At 41.1% G+C, this 17,151-nt stretch overlaps 1 protein-coding gene and 1 non-coding gene across 3 annotated transcripts in view; both read right to left on the minus strand.

The window, feature by feature from the left end:
* Positions 1 to 4,988, minus strand: part of LOC145906487 (sodium channel protein type 5 subunit alpha-like) — a 46,219-nt gene extending 41,231 nt beyond the window's left edge. For both annotated transcript variants that reach the window (XM_082993916.1, XM_082993915.1), the window contains exons 1-3: positions 4,769 to 4,988; positions 1,545 to 1,643; positions 909 to 1,074 (exon numbers count right to left, since the gene is read on the minus strand). In XM_082993916.1, the coding sequence (XP_082850042.1) occupies positions 909 to 1,074; positions 1,545 to 1,643; positions 4,769 to 4,807 (304 nt within the window). In that variant the 5' untranslated portion in view covers positions 4,808 to 4,988. The remainder of the gene's footprint in view (positions 1 to 908; positions 1,075 to 1,544; positions 1,644 to 4,768) is intronic.
* A 7,389-nt stretch (positions 4,989 to 12,377) lies between these two features.
* Positions 12,378 to 12,451, minus strand: Trnat-ggu (transfer RNA threonine (anticodon GGU)). The gene has a single exon. It is a non-coding gene; the product is annotated as a tRNA-Thr (tRNA).
* Between the last annotated feature and the right edge of the window lie 4,700 nt (positions 12,452 to 17,151).

Genomic DNA, 17,151 nt, shown 5'->3' on the forward strand with positions numbered 1-17,151 from the left:
TTTCGTTAAATTGGCGATTGATTGCAATTGCTAAAAAATACGCGACAAAATTTACCGAAAATTGTCAACAACCAATTAAACTAGAACCTGTCAAGCTCATTGTAACTCAAACCTTGTACAAAACAAGTCGAGCGCAGCTCGTGGAACAAGACACTAAACACGCTTTTGAACTGTAAATTAGCTTAAAAATCGTTCTGCCATAAACACTACATCCGATGTTACACGCTTGATTGCGCATAGGTGCGCTTTTTCCGATCCAATGAACCTGGATTCCGTTGAACATTCGCCCACAAAATTTTTAGCGAAGCATCCTACGCTTGGGCAGTTAGTAGCAAGTCGGCGACATTTCCTAAACTGCCGCAAATCCCTTGCAAACGAGATCACCCGCACGTCGGAAAATCGATATTCCGCGGCCGCGATCCGCCCTCGGGATTTCGGCGAAATTAGTAATTATCACTCGGTCGCGTTGTTGACGGAAGTGATCATAACCTGTTATTGCGTGGAATTGTTTAAGTTTTAATTGTGTTTGTTTTTCTGTTTTATTTGTATTTCTCTTCTAATGGGTGTTGTGTTTGATTAGAAACGCACATGAAGCTAAAATGTCAAATGCAAAGATTAAGGCGGACAAAACTTAATATCTAAAACTATGCGAACAGTCAATCGCACCTGTTGCGTTAACTACAGCAGTGGAAACCCCCACCCTGTAAGCACAGCAGCAATTGGCAACCGTGTTGTGTTTAATGCAACTATAACATATATATTACTGCTTCTTTAAATATGAAAACCAAAGCTAATATACTTTTAATCAGCTTAAGTAAAGTAGACGGTTCGAGCACGAACTGTGTTCATCATCAGTACTATAATGAGAATGCAGCAGAGGGCTGAGGTAGACATACAACTATTCCTACTTCGTTTGCTGTTTATTCTCGGAGGCATGTTGTCGTCTGACACAAGTCGAAGTTGACGGACGCGCCTCTCACTGCCACCCGGCGACAAATGTCGGCGACGCTGTTGTACGCTAGACGGCGCCCTTTCGTTTGTAGCGCCAGCTGATGAAGGTGTACTCTGTTCGTTCTGATCACAATATACAAATAAAAAGTAAATACACTGTCTTCGTTCGGCAATAGTAAGAATTGATTTGACGGAAAAATGGAATGTATGCTATACGAAATACCTGGTTAGGAAATGTAAATTAATGGCATTTAGTTTGCTGTGTCAAGTACCAGAGCTGCATGCAGTGTTTACGGTTTCGACCTACACAAAGGAAAAGTCTGCCACCGATACGAACTAATAGGTCGAAGCAGTGTGCACTGTGATAAGTTTGTTGCCCTTGTAAACTTTTAAATTCACCGCATCGATTTTTGTTGTTTTTTAACGAACAAATACCCGTAAGCGTAACCTGTAATGCGTATTTTATTATTATTGCATCTTATCACTTTAATTGAAAAAAATGCGTACAATTTACATAGCAAATCAATATTATCAAAATACGCCGATTTCAAACCCTACAGTCACTGGTCAATTGTAGAGTTGCAAGAACTTACCGGATCTTCGTAAAGTGTGTCAGTGGCGAGAAGGTGCTCCAAGCGTTCCCGCTCTTGCAGATACAACTCCTGTTCTGCCCTCTGGTTTGATCGTCGCACCTTAAACAAAGCAAACAAAAACGTCTAAGTGCTGGACTAAAAAGAAAGAAACTTTTTGATTGAAAGTTACTTGTCTTCAACGATAGCAAAACCTATGAAAGTAGTTTCTTCTCCGTTCAATTGTATTTCAATGTACTGTACAAGTTTCAGTTAAGTAGTTGCACTGATGAAACAGTAGGGCACGTTGCACTATTTAACCTAGTAGTAGCGGACAGCGCATTTGGTCACTACCTGCCATGTGTAATACCCCTTTAAGACGACCAGCTACATCATGAAAGTAAGGTACACGTCGATTATTGTGCAGCGCTGTACCGACTGCTTACGCATTAAGCGACACTAATGGAAAGACATTAGCACGCACTGCTTACCTATAATTTATACCAGAAATTGGAAGCGGTGAAAATATACAAATGTTGCATTGTGCCTTGTGGCGTTAGGTGTAGTTAATTGCAATTTGCAACCCACACACAATACGAACACCTAACAGGGAAGCCCCCACGTGGAAGTAAAATTTGTTTTCCAAAGTGATAAAAGCACTGGCAAAGTATTACAAACGTTGGTTTTCCAGTGTTCGAGTAAACTAATTCTTGCCGGTTTGCTGTTCCGGTAAGAATTCCACGGCTGGTGTCTCTTTACTATCAGCCCTGGGGTTTTCTGCAACAAATGCGAACGTGATGGAATCGAAACTCGATCTTTGGTGACTAATGCAAAACTACCCGTAAATTGCATAAAAACGTCATTTTAACTGACGTCATGGCGGCGTAACGCCGCACTTATGAGTGGAAAAACAAGTGAAATGTTATGGTAAAAAGGTGTAAACCCCGCCTCAAAATGCAAGTGGGTGTTGCTAATGAGGCGACTAACGACAAGTTTTCAAAACAGGCAAACTCTTTGAACTTGAAATGGTAAACAAGAATGTTCGCCCGACAAAACATGTTTTTTATGTTACATTGACGTGGATTGGATATGAAGTTTTGTCGATATACGTACTTTGTGTTGTTGTTATTTAGCATTTTACCTTGAAGCGAACGAACCCCAAAATGCAAATTTTGTATCCAAACAAGTACCGGCCATCTTACAAATTCGAATACTTATTTTTTTGCTTTGTGTAGCTAATCTGGTTGTAAACAGCATTTAGGCGTTAAAAAACGCCCATTGGATGTCAGCAAAGCTCTTCTTGCTAGCATTGAAAAAAAAACGCAAAAAATGCAAAAGATTTGGGCGCAATTCCGTTGCGCCAAAAACCGCAATGGCCCAATGGCCCAAAGGCCTATATCTATTAGGGCTAACCCTTCAAAGTTAGACTGTTAATCCCCAAAACGGCAACATATATTTAGCCACAATGTGTGCTTTGTCGCACGTGGCGAGCGTTACTTGAGTTTGGCGGCTCCCTTGTGACCTCACAGATGCGCTTGTGACGTCGTGACCCGGGTGGCATTTTTCAAAACAAGCGCAACCGGGGTTGACATCGAGTGGATCTTATTTCGTAAACACTTACTAAGTCGTGTCAATATGGGTGCGACTGAGGTGGAAAATTCGAGTGGAGCATTTTGTTCTGCGCAATGAACGGAGCGTGCTCGCCGAATTAAGGCCAAAATACGACGTTTCATAAATGTCAATTTTGAACAACTGGCGATACGCTGATAAATCACATTCCTGCAATTGCTTTTCAGCAATTCGTGAGTGCGATGACGTCATAAGACCGCACACAAAACATCATTACTATTCACGGGTTACTGAACTGAAAACGAGAAATTTTGTGTAACAGTAATTACCCAAAGCTTAGCAACACTATTTTCTTCAGTGTTAGATGCTTTTTTGCGTCACAAATCGGTTTGTTTGATGCGTTACAGACAGGTAAAACCTATCTAGTGATATTATCGGGCGGTACATTCGAATGATAATTATTGACGTTTCGACGCAATCGATTTTCGAAGAAGGGGGCATATAGATGACGTCATCATGAACATTTTTTAATTGCACTGCAGTTGGATTTTTTTGAACTGTGTTTTTTATCTAATTACATTGCAGTTCGACCACTTTAATTACGGAATTTTTTTACTTTTCTAAATATTACGTAATTTTATCATGTGAACACATGGGGGTCAACACATTTGTTTGTCACTAGCGCGCTTTGTTTGGCGCATGTTGTTAACTACTACAACAAAATCGTTGTCGAAATTAATTTTGGTTGGTAACCGCCCCCATTTACTATAGACAAAATTTATGGAATCGCCACTGGCCTGAAAACACGTTACCACTTTTTCGTATGTTCGACTTCTGTTTTTATCCAAAGCAGCTGACAAAAATTACATACAACTTCCAGGATGAACTCATAAAATTCCACATACAAATCGGCTCGTCACTGTCTGCTTTGTCTGGCGCATGCGCTGCTAACTATACTAACATGTCGTAACAAGAGTTTTCGTTTTTGGATGGAAAATTTATGGATTCGCCTCTGGACCAAACACACATTACCACCTTATACCGAGGGAAATATGTCCAGGCCACGGCGGTGATAAGTTTAATTTAGCAGACGCTTTATATATCTACATAAAGAATAAAGGAAGAATTCGTGGGAACGACATCAAGGTCGCGACGTTGACTCCCATGTGGCAAGCGTTACAGGCACTTAATAAACCACTGTCTGAGTAACACATGCTTCTGTCCCATATACCTGGGAATTTACAATGTGCGGCGAAAGCCTGACGCACTGAAAAGAAAGGCACCATTTTTCTAAACGTATTTGCATGTGCGCTTACGAATGGGCTATGTCTGGATCTGGCCTCCAAAGTCAAAGGTATATTATTACAGTACACGCAGTGATGTTTTATGCAATGGCATGATTGGCAGGATCGCCCCACTGCGCATGTCCTTACTTGTTGATCACAGCTATCGTATCAAGATCATTAGGTTCACAGTAAATATTGATTATATTATTATACTGTATATATTTTTAAGCTAACATCAATTACAAGTATATAAGCCCATCGCTTCTGTTTGTTGGAGTTTCTTATACGCATCGATCGGTTGGAAAACGTAAAGAAAAATACGTATGTATGCAATATGTGTGAAACCTCCTTGTGTATAAACGTAAATCCGTTTCCTCTTTCACACGAGCTTACCCATCCCAACCGCCCAAATCTTGTACGACCCCAATCCATTCCACTTCCTACAGCTTCTCAATCCAATCTCAGTCCAATGACGATGCGGGCTCTGGGGCAAGAGTGCTGGAAGGGAAGGCACGCAAATGTACGCACATCCCTCTTTAACCAAAATTCAAGCGCACGGATTCTTCTTGTTCTTTCTGTCCACTGTTCTTGATTGCGTTTACATCCAGATCACTTCCTCGGTACGAGTACGAAACGTCACAGGCATTATATTTTCTATACAGGCAACCTATTTGCTGCGTGATCATGTAAGCGTGTTATACCTTCGCGATAGTCAACAAATAATTAATGAAGCATTGGTATTTGTGTCAAAACCACCGCACGGATCAGAGCCGGCAGTTATAAATTCAACCTGGTTTGTGGAAATTTTAGGAACATTTTTAGCCTGCATAGGACTAATTACATCTGTTGATCTGTGCCCTTTTGCCACAGTGATCTATAACGCTGTAAGAAATACATATCTCGATGTTTTGCCACAATGCTATCTCTCATATATGGACAAAATGAATGAATGAAGTTTAAAGTTTCCACAAAAACTTGGCAAAAAGCGTAACTCACTTGACGTGAATTTAAGTGTCTGGCCACCAAATAAAATTTTTCGTTGTTTTTAAATTTGATGACAATTTCGCATGGTAATGTCATTACCGCGACATGTCATATATGTTAATCTATGTATACTTACATGAATAAGGGTTGTCCGTACACGACAAACCGCGCTTGCAAAGACTCATGCGTGTTCGTCAACTGTTTTCTCAATATTCTTAAATATTCGATATTTTTGGGTGATTCCACGGTTGCTAATGACTGCTGCTGTTGGTTACTGTTTTGGTGGGTTCTTCAATACGACTGACGCAAAAAACGTTTTGCAAGGACCTTAGGATACATTGAGCTCAGTTTGCCTTCAAAATATATTCTCCTGCCGTATAACGTGTTGCCCTACAATTTACGAACGGATACATCCGCATTGGACAAATATTTGACCGAATTTCGGGCACCATATGAATTTTAAAAGCATGGTTTTGCTTTTTAGAAATCCATTAGACGAAAAGAGGTTTTCAGGACCCGATCTAACAGCAGTAAAATCCGGCAATTCGTTTAGGGAAAATCACATAAATTACCTTACCTTCAAGTATTTTTTAAATCAGTTTAAACCAATATAATTGCAATCACAAAAAACGCATATTTTAGCTCATGGAAAAGAAAATCACACTATACCATCACATACCACGTCCAAGTGCTAAACAAATCAGGGTCTGAATCAACTGTCAACATAACATAACTTGATTTCCAACATGTGTAATTATTGGCACAAAGTTATGTCCTCAACACGTTAAACTTCTAAACGAGTCTAGCGCCAAACACGTTTCTTACACCTTCAGTCGTCAAAGAAGAATTTCACTGCATTTGCACAACAAAGCTCAACTGTTCCTGTGGAATTTGAAAGCATAGCAAGCACATTTAAGGATGAATCGATTGCTTGATTCAAAAATAGTGTGGGCTTTTTTACGCACGTGTAACGTTGCGCAACGTACAACGATAATGGCATTTGTTTAACCCGATGCGTGGCTGTTAAACTAAACTGATGGATGTGTTATGCAATAGTCCATCTGCTATGCAATTTAAAATTTGCCCAATAAAAACAGGTGATTTATAAGATGCCGAGTGTTGCCTGCAACGGTGAAAGCAAACATAGCAAACAAGGTGATATCAACATTTGCAGCAATAATATAATTTTAAATTGAGCCAGTTACAATATTCCACTTTTATGGCAACGAACCCCATTTCATATGCATGAGCAAGGTTTCCATGTTTATTTCTAAGAATGCCTCAGTTTAAAGGCCGACGACGTCATACAGCATACAAGCATCCTAATTTTTTTGATTGGATGTCCGTATTTTAGGGTTTTGGATGTAAACCAGCTCTCTGATACAAACAAAACGTGACTAGGTTTTGAATGAGTAATCCCATTAAAATCTATGCAGGCAATACTGAACTCGAAGTATTGCGAAGCAAAACCAATAGTTTCGTGTTTCCATTCGAGCCGAGAATAAATTTTAGCCACAAATCGACCGGGCGTGAAGGAATTTTATACGTTTGACAGGCAGTAAAGAGTTTTATCCTATATAACGCCATGTTCGCGTCAAATCTGAAGAAACCCCTTCGTAAATTAACCTTAAAATTACCTCACCATCTTTACATGGGTGCTTTACCAATCTTGTGCAAAGATGTCATGCAATGTGAAATTAGCAGGCAATGAAATAAAATAAATGAAAAAATTTCTGTTCCCAAATTAACTAAAAGTTTGGGAAAAATCAATCACCATACAACTTTACTTAATAGCCCGGCGCCAAAGTCACCAACCGCACTGATGAGACCTTACAGGTCGAAACATTATGTTCGCCTAACATGTTTTACAATTACCAGGCAACGACCATACGTCAGAATTAAATAAATTAAACAGCTACAATAACCAATGAAGAAACGACGAGTAAATTTGAGTCGAATCGTTGAATCTTCCCTCCAGTACTTTAACAAAGAGCAACGAAAGACGGTTTTAAGCTACAGAGTATCGCGCGCCAACGTACTTGGAAACCATGGCAACTAAATAGTTACTGACCTTCGTAGGAGGTTTAGTGTAAGATTCTAAAATTGCCTCAGTTAAGTGGATAAGCGCTGCAGGCGATTTGACATGACGCCATCTCTAAAACTAGACACAACGACATTGAGGTGCACAAGCGCAACTTAATCCTCACCTTTATCCGTTTAACCACGGTGCCCACAAATAAGGCGGCAGAATCGATTTAAACATCGACGATATTTCGAGAGTTAGATGACTTTGAATGCACCGCCTTGGTTAAATATACAACTCCTAAATAGATCTATGATAATTATCGAAAAGTTGATCAGGTGCTATAAATAAACGCAACATTTTCTTTTACATCAACATCGAGTGATACGAGAGAATACGACAACATTTCACACCAGCCACACCAGTTCGTGTGTTCGCTTTCTTTGCACTGACCGAATTTTACCACGAGCATCTACGTAAAAATATACACTTGCTTTCAACTTTAGCTACAGCAACATAATTAGGCTTTCTATCACCACGCCTCCAGCGCTACGCCATCACCCCAAAAGTACACTTCATGACACAATACTGCAACACAATCTTTACAAATATAACGTAAGTGTAGAAAGAAGGGCTGGTACTTACGAACTATACCAACTACAATGTTAGTTACTAAACTGCTTCTGGCTCTAATTCCGAAAACTGCGCCGTGCACAAAAATATCGCATTTTTTTATACAACGAGCCTTCGAGTGCCACGCTAACCACCGCTGTATCGATTATGGTAGAAACGCTACACCAGTTTGGGTTAAACGCAACGGCGCCAACAGATGCCTTTTTAAAACGCGTCAGCTTGTGCCCGGTGTTCAGGCGTTTTATGGTCGTTTACGTTTGTTATGTGGGGGTTTGTTTGCCATTACACGGGTAACACAGGACCGGTGTTCCTGTAAAGAAATCAGGTGGAAGAACGAGCAGATGATGTCGTTGGGTTTTTTAATAGACGGGGAGTTAAACACTTGTTAAGATTATCGATTTTTCTTTAAAGTGAGGCTTGGATGCCCTGGGGTCGTTGTTAACTAATGCAGTAAACCTACAGCGACTGTTTATCCAGCAAAATTAAAGGAGTCAGTTTAAAAGGATTCATTTCCGTATCGTGTGCAGGGTGATTTAAAATCGACCGAAAATGCATTTTAGTTATGCTCGTGTTACAACGTTAAACGCATTTGCTCGTGATCAGCTATAACTCAAGCCTGTAGGCTCAATAAGCGGCACAGTGTTCAAGTTTTAACGCATGTTACTGTATATGAACTCGCCCAAAATCTACCGTGGATATCAACTACAACGCTAAACGCATTTGCTTGTACAGGGGGGACTTAAAATCGACCGAAAATGCATTTTAGTTATGCTCGTGTTACAACGTTAAACGCATTTGCTCGTGATCGGCTATAACTCAAGCGTGCAGGCTCAATAAACGGCACAGTGTTCAAGTTTTAACATATTTTACTGTATATGGAATCTCTGCCATATATATCGTGGTTATCAACGAAGGCAGGGGCAAGACCTTATGGAACATTACACTATTGGCTGCCGCACGTGCGTTGTGCGGTTAACCTAAAGCCTGCGCCATCAGTGACGACCGAAGCCTTCCTCACGGCGTCATCGGGAGAAACGGGGTAATGGATACGTCCTTGGTTGTATAAGGAGAAATTTTTTATGTTAGTCGAGTATCAAACGTGATTTTCAAACAAAAAGACACTACAGCAAGTCATTGCTCTCTACAAACGCTCTGAGTCATCACACCAGACCGAACAGACCATCACCTCACCGTAACAAAGGAATCTAGATTTATGTGACGCCATAATCCCAAAACTTACACCTAAAGTCAAATGTAATGGCCAAATATTTTAAAAACTGAAAAAAATTCAGCCGTTTTGTGGTTTCTGTGGCTTCTAATGTCAACAATGATTCATAAATCGCTTGAGTAAAAAACTTCAAATCATGAGCAGGGAGCACTCGAATCATCATAAGGTAAAAAAAAATCCGCGTTAAACCGGATGCGAAGGTTTTAAAAACCAACTATTTACAGCCAATCGGAATCAGGATTTTGGGGCACGAGTCAGCTTAATCCCTTGTGCAAATATTTGCTAACAAACGAAACGCCAAGGCTTTCACTGGAAGCAAAAGATTCGGGAAAAGCGACACGGTTTTGACCGCGAGCCGTTACGGAGCGTCACCTCAAACCGCACCAAAGCGACAGGTGCCAAGAGGTAGCATGGCCATAGTGCATTACCCTTTGGTGTTGAGGCTGTGGCAAAGTCGTAACTAAGGTCATGACGTGCATTTTTCGTATGATCGATGGGTTTCACGTATTTTACCTTTAAGGTTGGAACCGCGCATGCTAACCTCAGCAAATTCGACACCTTCGCTGGCAATTTTACCTCCCCTTTTTCAGGACATGTGGTTTCATTGCCCTGATGTCGACCCAGATAGGGGAAGGGAAATGTGTGTAAACTTTTTGTTCACCGTTGTGCGCATTATTGAAAAGGAGACAGGTCTTATAGATAATCTAAGCTTGCAATACGAACCAAACAAGGAAACTGACAGGTATGTACGTAAAAATGGCAACGCACCAGGCATGTCAAGTAATTTACCTTCTTCGACGTGAAGAAATTGCTTGGGAAAACTTATTTTCTCGTCACTGAGCGAAAAGCCCGCAGGATTTTTTACTCTCAAATTTCTTTGCCGCAAAATTACCAGTACATCAGTTAACCCAAAGGCGTCAAAAACTGTCCGCTACATTTATCATCAATAAGCTTGCTGAACCTTCGAGTAAGGGTGGCGGTTTACAGTTTTCAAGTAACGGTGTCGGCTTACTACACACATTTACATGCTCGAAACGGCGAAAGGGCGTGATCGGTCCAGGATTGTGAAGTTCACGTACGTAGTACAATGCTCGGCGCAGCTGAATAAAGACAACAAGGACCACATCCACCATCTTTTCCTTTCCATCGGTTTTGTTGACTTTGCGCTTCGTCGATGACGAGTTAATCTCTTGCTTCCATTTGCTCGAACCGTATCAAAACTTTAACACCATTCGCCAAAAGAGACCTTCAGCACGCCAGCCCTGCTACCGACTATAGGCCATATATTGTAATACAGGTTGATTCACGCACATAGACTTACTGCTTCTTCCTTGAAATCACCGAATTCTACATATCTAAACGATATTCAGTACACATGCATTTCGTCAAAGTAATAAATGTGTTTTGGGGGGTATTTTGGTTTACGAACGTAAATGTATAGGATATAGAAAATCCCACTGAAAATCGATGTAACTCGACTCGAAACCAACTATACCTACCAGATGACACTCGGTGGCTCTGATCCATATCCCTTAATGCTGTATAATCTCAACAAAATCGGCTTTAATCGCTTTAGCCACACGAGCACAGCCCACACGTACAACCAAAGCGCAAGGTTACACTATGGATTGCATCCAGTAATCAGTACAAAATTTATGACCAAAATTTGCAGGCAAAGGTATGCAGAATTGATACAGCTGTGAAAGGAGGCAACGAAATGGTAGATAAAGCTGTTCGCCTCTTGTTCGATCCAAAGTTAAAGACCCTTGTTTGTTGAAACAAATGCGCAAAAATCGTGAAGTTTGCAGCAAAATTAAACCTTTAACTTATTCCTGTTTTACTTTTTAGGCAGCAGCGCTCATTTAGGAAATAAAATATTGTCTTTTCTTGTCTCACAGACAACTCGTATACCGCGCAAATGAACGACCCTGCAATATACAATATATATATAACAGTTCAAGATAATTTACATTGAAATAAAAGCTTTAAACGCGTCGAAAATGCCTGAATCAATAGTCCACCTCTCTGAACGCGCTTAGAGTAACTGATGCCACGCCAATCGCCAGCGCACGCTGTGTTCAATTCGACAACATTTATCTTTCTTCGTTTTCGGGGCTTATTCTATTCGACGACACGACCTACTTGTAAACAGGCCCTTGTGCCATGAACCTAAACCATTCTGGCAGACAAACGGCATCTTTTTGTAATCCTTGAAGAACAATTGTCTCATAAATCTCTTTCTGTAAACTATTGCTTTCACAATAACAGAAGTTTCATCAGAAAATGGCGCCAAAAGTTTAGCAGCATGCTGGTGTATATATGTAGTAAGTCCGCAGAGGAATTCGGCCGTGGTTGTCAACGAAAATACAAGCGAGACACCGATGTAACACAAAACCATTGGCGGCTGTCGCATGTTTACTGCGCGGTTAAACTCGAAAACATGCGCTAGTAACGACAAAAGCCTTCCCACGGGCCCTAGTTGAGGGAAGCGCATTGGCGGGGCGCCCTCGTGGCTTCAAATAGAGACAGCCAGTCTTTGTTCAAGGTGCGAATGGTCGTGTAATTTAATACAAAGATTATTCACTTTCGTTTGTCCTCGTAACTCGTACATTTGTGTGCGTCTGGTCCATCTTACGCACCATAGTTGTCTGTAGAAACACTGATTAACAATAGTCTGCATAAACGCTCTCCGTGAGTGAATGAGTGTTTGACGCAAAACGACTGGATGCGATCTTGTCTCATTTTACACATATCACGAAGAATCTTCTTATTCTGTCCACCCACACACTATAGCATATATAGTTTCTTACCTTACACTTCCCTCATTAAAAGCTGTGCAGCTCTAATTACGCCCAAGATGGCAGGTATTTGCAAAATGTAGGGTATTGCCAAATTAAGGCTATAGGTGGCGAACGTGATAAACAAAATTCACGTTCAAACTCAGTCAGGGATTAAAATCCCCATGAACGTGTACAATAAAGTGATTTCCTAGTACTGGCCTAGATTGCTACTTAATTATCCAATAAAGATGTTTTTCTTGAACAATAAGGTTCACAGGCTTTGCAGCCAAGGCATTGCAGCCAAGCTGGATCAGCCACTTTTCCCGACAAGTCGGAGCGAGATCTGAAAAATCTAGCTCCCGGTGAGGTTTGAACTCACGACCCTGGGCTAACCAGGCCCAACGCTCTACCAACTGAGCTACAGGAGCTCAGTGGCTTCACGGGGTATATTGTGGCCAAGGTACACTGGTGTGCAAGCGCACAACTTGTCAGGCGACCTTCACATGCGTAGAGGATCTCCACCACCGTAATTAGACAACGCAGAAGTAATGTCATGTAAGGCGATCCTGCCTTGCTATGCGAAAGCATGGCATTACTTCTGCGTTTTCTTGAATATATATATTTCGCCTATGCGGCATCCTCAGTATTCTAAAAGCAACAAGAGTAATCGTAGTGATTAGCATCAATAGCACACATCAAGACTAACATGTACACACTTAACCTCCAGACAGCAATCCTGTACGAATCCAAACAAAAACACACAAGCAGAGCAGCAGGTAAACGTTAGCAACGCAAAACGTTGTTGCGTCAGCGGTTTGCTCGCGGGAGTGAAGATAACATTTACCTGTGTCCTGTACCACACCAGTGGCTGGATATTGATGCTAATCACCTCGATTACTTTTGTTGCTTTTAGAATACTGAGGATGCCGCATAGGCGAAATAAATATATTCAAAAAAAAAACATCTTGGTTGGATGATTAAGTAGAAATCTAGGCCAGTCCTAGGAATCACTTTTTGAAAGAATTTAAAAGCTTTCATCCCAAAACCAATCCAAGTCGTCAGTGGAAGATCTACGCTTTTTTATAAACATTTTTATACATGCACAATAAACGTACGGACAGGCACGTACTCCAAAGTAGCGCTCATGGGATTTTCATGAGCCGTTTTATTTTACGAATGTTCGGAGGACGGAGATTATTAAATTACTCCAAATGACGCGAAATTTAAAACACACACATGGGAGAAAGATTCGGTCGCTTGAAGTTGGAATAGAAACCTGTAGTATCTCACCAAACGCTGCTATAATGTTCAAGGTAATGCTCTGAAAAGCACAAACAACTCAGGGTCGTTACCAAATCGATTGTCCAATGATATAATAAAAACTAAGCAAGAATTTTTTTATTAGTGTTTTCGCCAAAGAATTTTCGAGACTTTTAGAACCCTAAAAATACACACTTTGAGTTCAATGGATTAATTGCAGGAAAAACGATGCAAGTTGGCATGGGAGTGGCTTAAAATTGATTTCGCCTAATAGTTCCAAAAACATTGAATATGTTTGTACGTGAGCAAAAAAAATCCTCTTCAACAACGTTGCAAATTGTATGAGCCCAGCAGAATGACGTTTAAACGTCATTAGGCATGATTTCCATTCAAGGTCATATGACAGAGCAATAATTTGTTCCGATGTTGAAAATATCCAGGAATTAACGCTTTCCAAACGACCATCTGCTACCGGCATGCTCTGTGCCGGATTTAACGCAAACAGGTTTATTAAATTACATTGCCCGTAAAACATGCATTAATAATTCACCAAACCAAACACCTTCTAAGCTGCTAGCAGTTTTACCGCAACAAAGTTGTCATGTGGGGCCCAAATTATGACGGTAAAGTCCTATGACAAATAACTGGTGACGTCTCAGACTGTATACGTAGCTATGAGACGCCCAGTTGACGCGAAAAGACAACTGTACGCAAACCATGCCTCTCTAATTGCCTGCGATATCAATTTACTAGGAATTCTATAGGTCTTTACATATTTTATGCACCAAACGCGATAGCGTTCATGCCTGGTTTGTAGTTCGCAGGCAAAACACCTATCGAGAGTAGCTGACCAGTATTTTCAGTTCTATTTTGCAAAAAGGAAAAAAATGTTCAACATTTTCTCCAACAAAGTGCATCTCAGAGGTTTGTAGCGATCGGACAACGCAGAAACACAATACTCAACTATAACTCAACACAACACTCCGAAAAGGGGCTTTTTGTCAAAACGGCCTTTCTAATTTTCCTAATTTAAACTCGATTAAACGCCCTTGCTGCTGGCATGCCATGCGTTGGGTTACGGCCAGACAAAATCCTCTAGACTGTAAGACTGATCGTCACTGGGAATAGAATCCTGTAGTCCCCAGGGAAGGCTGACATGGCAAGGACGGAGCAAGAGAAAAAAGTGTCACAACTTGTGGTAAGATTCTACGGGAGGGCCCTGTCCTCACATGCTGCGCAGCTGCATAAAAGGTGCACAGGAGGCAATTAAATTTTTCGCCTACCCCGGGTCTTTTTCGCTCGAATCTTCTCACGTGGTTGCGGCGGTGGTGGAAGTGCTGTGACGTAATTCGGGTACATAAGTTCCGTTGGCATTAATTAGCGTCCATCGACCCCAGAAACCATTTTGCCGGGTTATTGCTATTGTCGATAGGTGAAGGGGAGTTCATAATGGTTGTAATTGGAATGCATATAGCAAAACGCGGGAAGAAACGGCGGGTGAATTTTTCAAATTTTGTTTCGCGCTTTCGTTTTTTACGCTGAAGAATCCCCGGTCTTCAACTTTAATGTATTTAAGAGTCCAAAATTTAAGCGTTTAAATACGTATAAAATAGGAGGACGTCAAAATACGCATATGTATATAGAATGGCAACCAGCGAACTTCAATTTGAAACTTGTTAAAATTTCAAATTATTGACTTCTAATCGGAATAAATTGGTCGCTGAGAGTAATGACAATGCTCAGTAGGGGGATAGATTCTGGCAGGATCTTATGTGATTTAATACCTTGGTTTGCTGCCTTGCACACAGTGTTACACACTATTAGTTAAAACACATAGATTTCAGAGAGAGAGTGTCCAATTATCAGCACAGAATGAGATCATATATGATGAGGCTGATTGACAGTGACACCATGGGTGGTAAAAAAATCCGGATGCCGCCAATAAAACCAATGAGGACGTTGAGGTTTGTTTGTCGTCACGCGTGACGTCACAAGAAGCGAGTGCCTCACACACGACTTGCCGCCAGGGTTTAGCCTTTTGCCTCTTAAATAAACTTTTGGATCGCCCCACTTGTTGTGGGCGAGGCCGGTGGAGTCGGCGGTGGCCTTCCGTTGAGCGGGAAATTCAGAGACAGACCGCACCCCGTCCGATAGAGAGCTTTTAATCAATTTCAATTTAAACGAGAACGATTGTCGGTCTGCTATCTCTGCAACGTGAAATTGCCCCGAAACCGCAAAGATTTCCATCGATTAAACAGCCTGTGGAAAGGCTTTGACCCGTGGAGTTGACTGTATCAAACCCACAGTGGTACCGCATTTGCCCAAAGAGCAAATGACGTTATCTTTGCGTAATTGTCCAACCGAGTTAGAAGAAAGGCAAAAAAAACAGTTTAAAAAACTTGATTTCGTGATCCTGACAAAACATTTTTAGGCGAAAGCGCTGGGTAGAGATTTGTCTTTAGTAAAGGGATTGAAGGGATTTTATACCAAGAAACACAGTCTTCTAATACTCTTTTATTCCAGTTTGTACTTTAATCTGTCGTTTGACAATGTGAGTTCGTATTGCCCGTCGACACGGTGTGCCATTTGCACCAAAGCGCTGTCCACCTTGCCAGAATATGGCCATTGCAAGTAAACAGCTGTTGTGATGGTAGAGAATATATTTCTTTGTAAATCTGTCTCAAACGCTCTTGTATTGTCCAAGTTCCAAAGATTGCATAGATGTGGGGAATATGTTATAAAAAGGATACCTTGAAACTTGTTTACCGCACATCATCTTTGTACGCCTAACTGGGAAAATATTTAATAGTTTTTTCCAGAAAGCAACCGATATCCAACGCCACTTGTTGGGCGTGACACAGGTAGAAATTCTACATTTAAAATTACAATATAAATGACTTTGTGTCAAATCGCAGTTTTACGGCAAGGAAAACATGTTTTGAATAAAAAAAGCCAAAGCTAAGATGCTGTTAATCAATTTAAGTAAACGTTTCGAACCTATACTTGGTTCATCATCAGTACTACTGTACTCCCACGAAAACATGTTTCTGAGGGAAATCTCTAAAAATCATTCTTTTTTTGCGTTGCTGCGCCGCCGACACATACTTTTCATTTCTTTGTTTTCGACCACACCGGGATTTGAACCCAGGATATCCTGTCCACGAATCCCGATCAGGTTTTCGGGTCGGGTCTTTTGACCTATGCTGCCAATCACCGCCACATTCAACTTCGTTTCGCGAAAACATTGATTTGCAACCTCATGCTGCCTCTGGCGGAAAATTTGAGGGTCATTTTACTTACGTTCGTCCAATCGAGGGACGGTAACGGTTGTGGCTTTGGTATTTTTCGTGGGATCGATTCAACATCACGAATCAATATGGATGACGTCATAGTTTTTATATATTAGTGGTAAAAAATCAATCGATTTGTTCGTATTTTCTTCGAGCGCTAAATTAGCTATAGTTTTGTTTCGTGCAATCCTATTTTCGAGCACGAATCCTAACGAAAATGCGTGTTTTAAAACGCTGTTTCTATCATTAAGTTATTGCAGGTAACATTTGTTGTAAATATTATGATTTGGTCAAACATGGAAGTTTTCATCTGTCCGGCACATTTCTATAGGTCAAATCGAGGAGAAAACGCGCCTCAGAACGGACACCTTCCAAGGAATTATGGTTTCTATAACTTCCTGACGGTTCAAGCGGATGGAACTCAACCACAAGCATCTTCCGTATTATCCGAGTATAGCCCTGTGTAGAGTGGGGTGCCCGCACTGGAAGCAAGGCTAATTGCCAAGCGCACTGCGCGGTCGCTTCCACACTAGGAGTGTCGACACGCCGATGACTTGCAAGGTTCGAGTGTGATTAAT

Source organism: Ascidia mentula, chromosome 6 (genome assembly GCF_947561715.1).
Source record: "Ascidia mentula chromosome 6, kaAscMent1.1, whole genome shotgun sequence".
NCBI classification, from domain to species: Eukaryota; Metazoa; Chordata; class Ascidiacea; order Phlebobranchia; family Ascidiidae; genus Ascidia; species Ascidia mentula.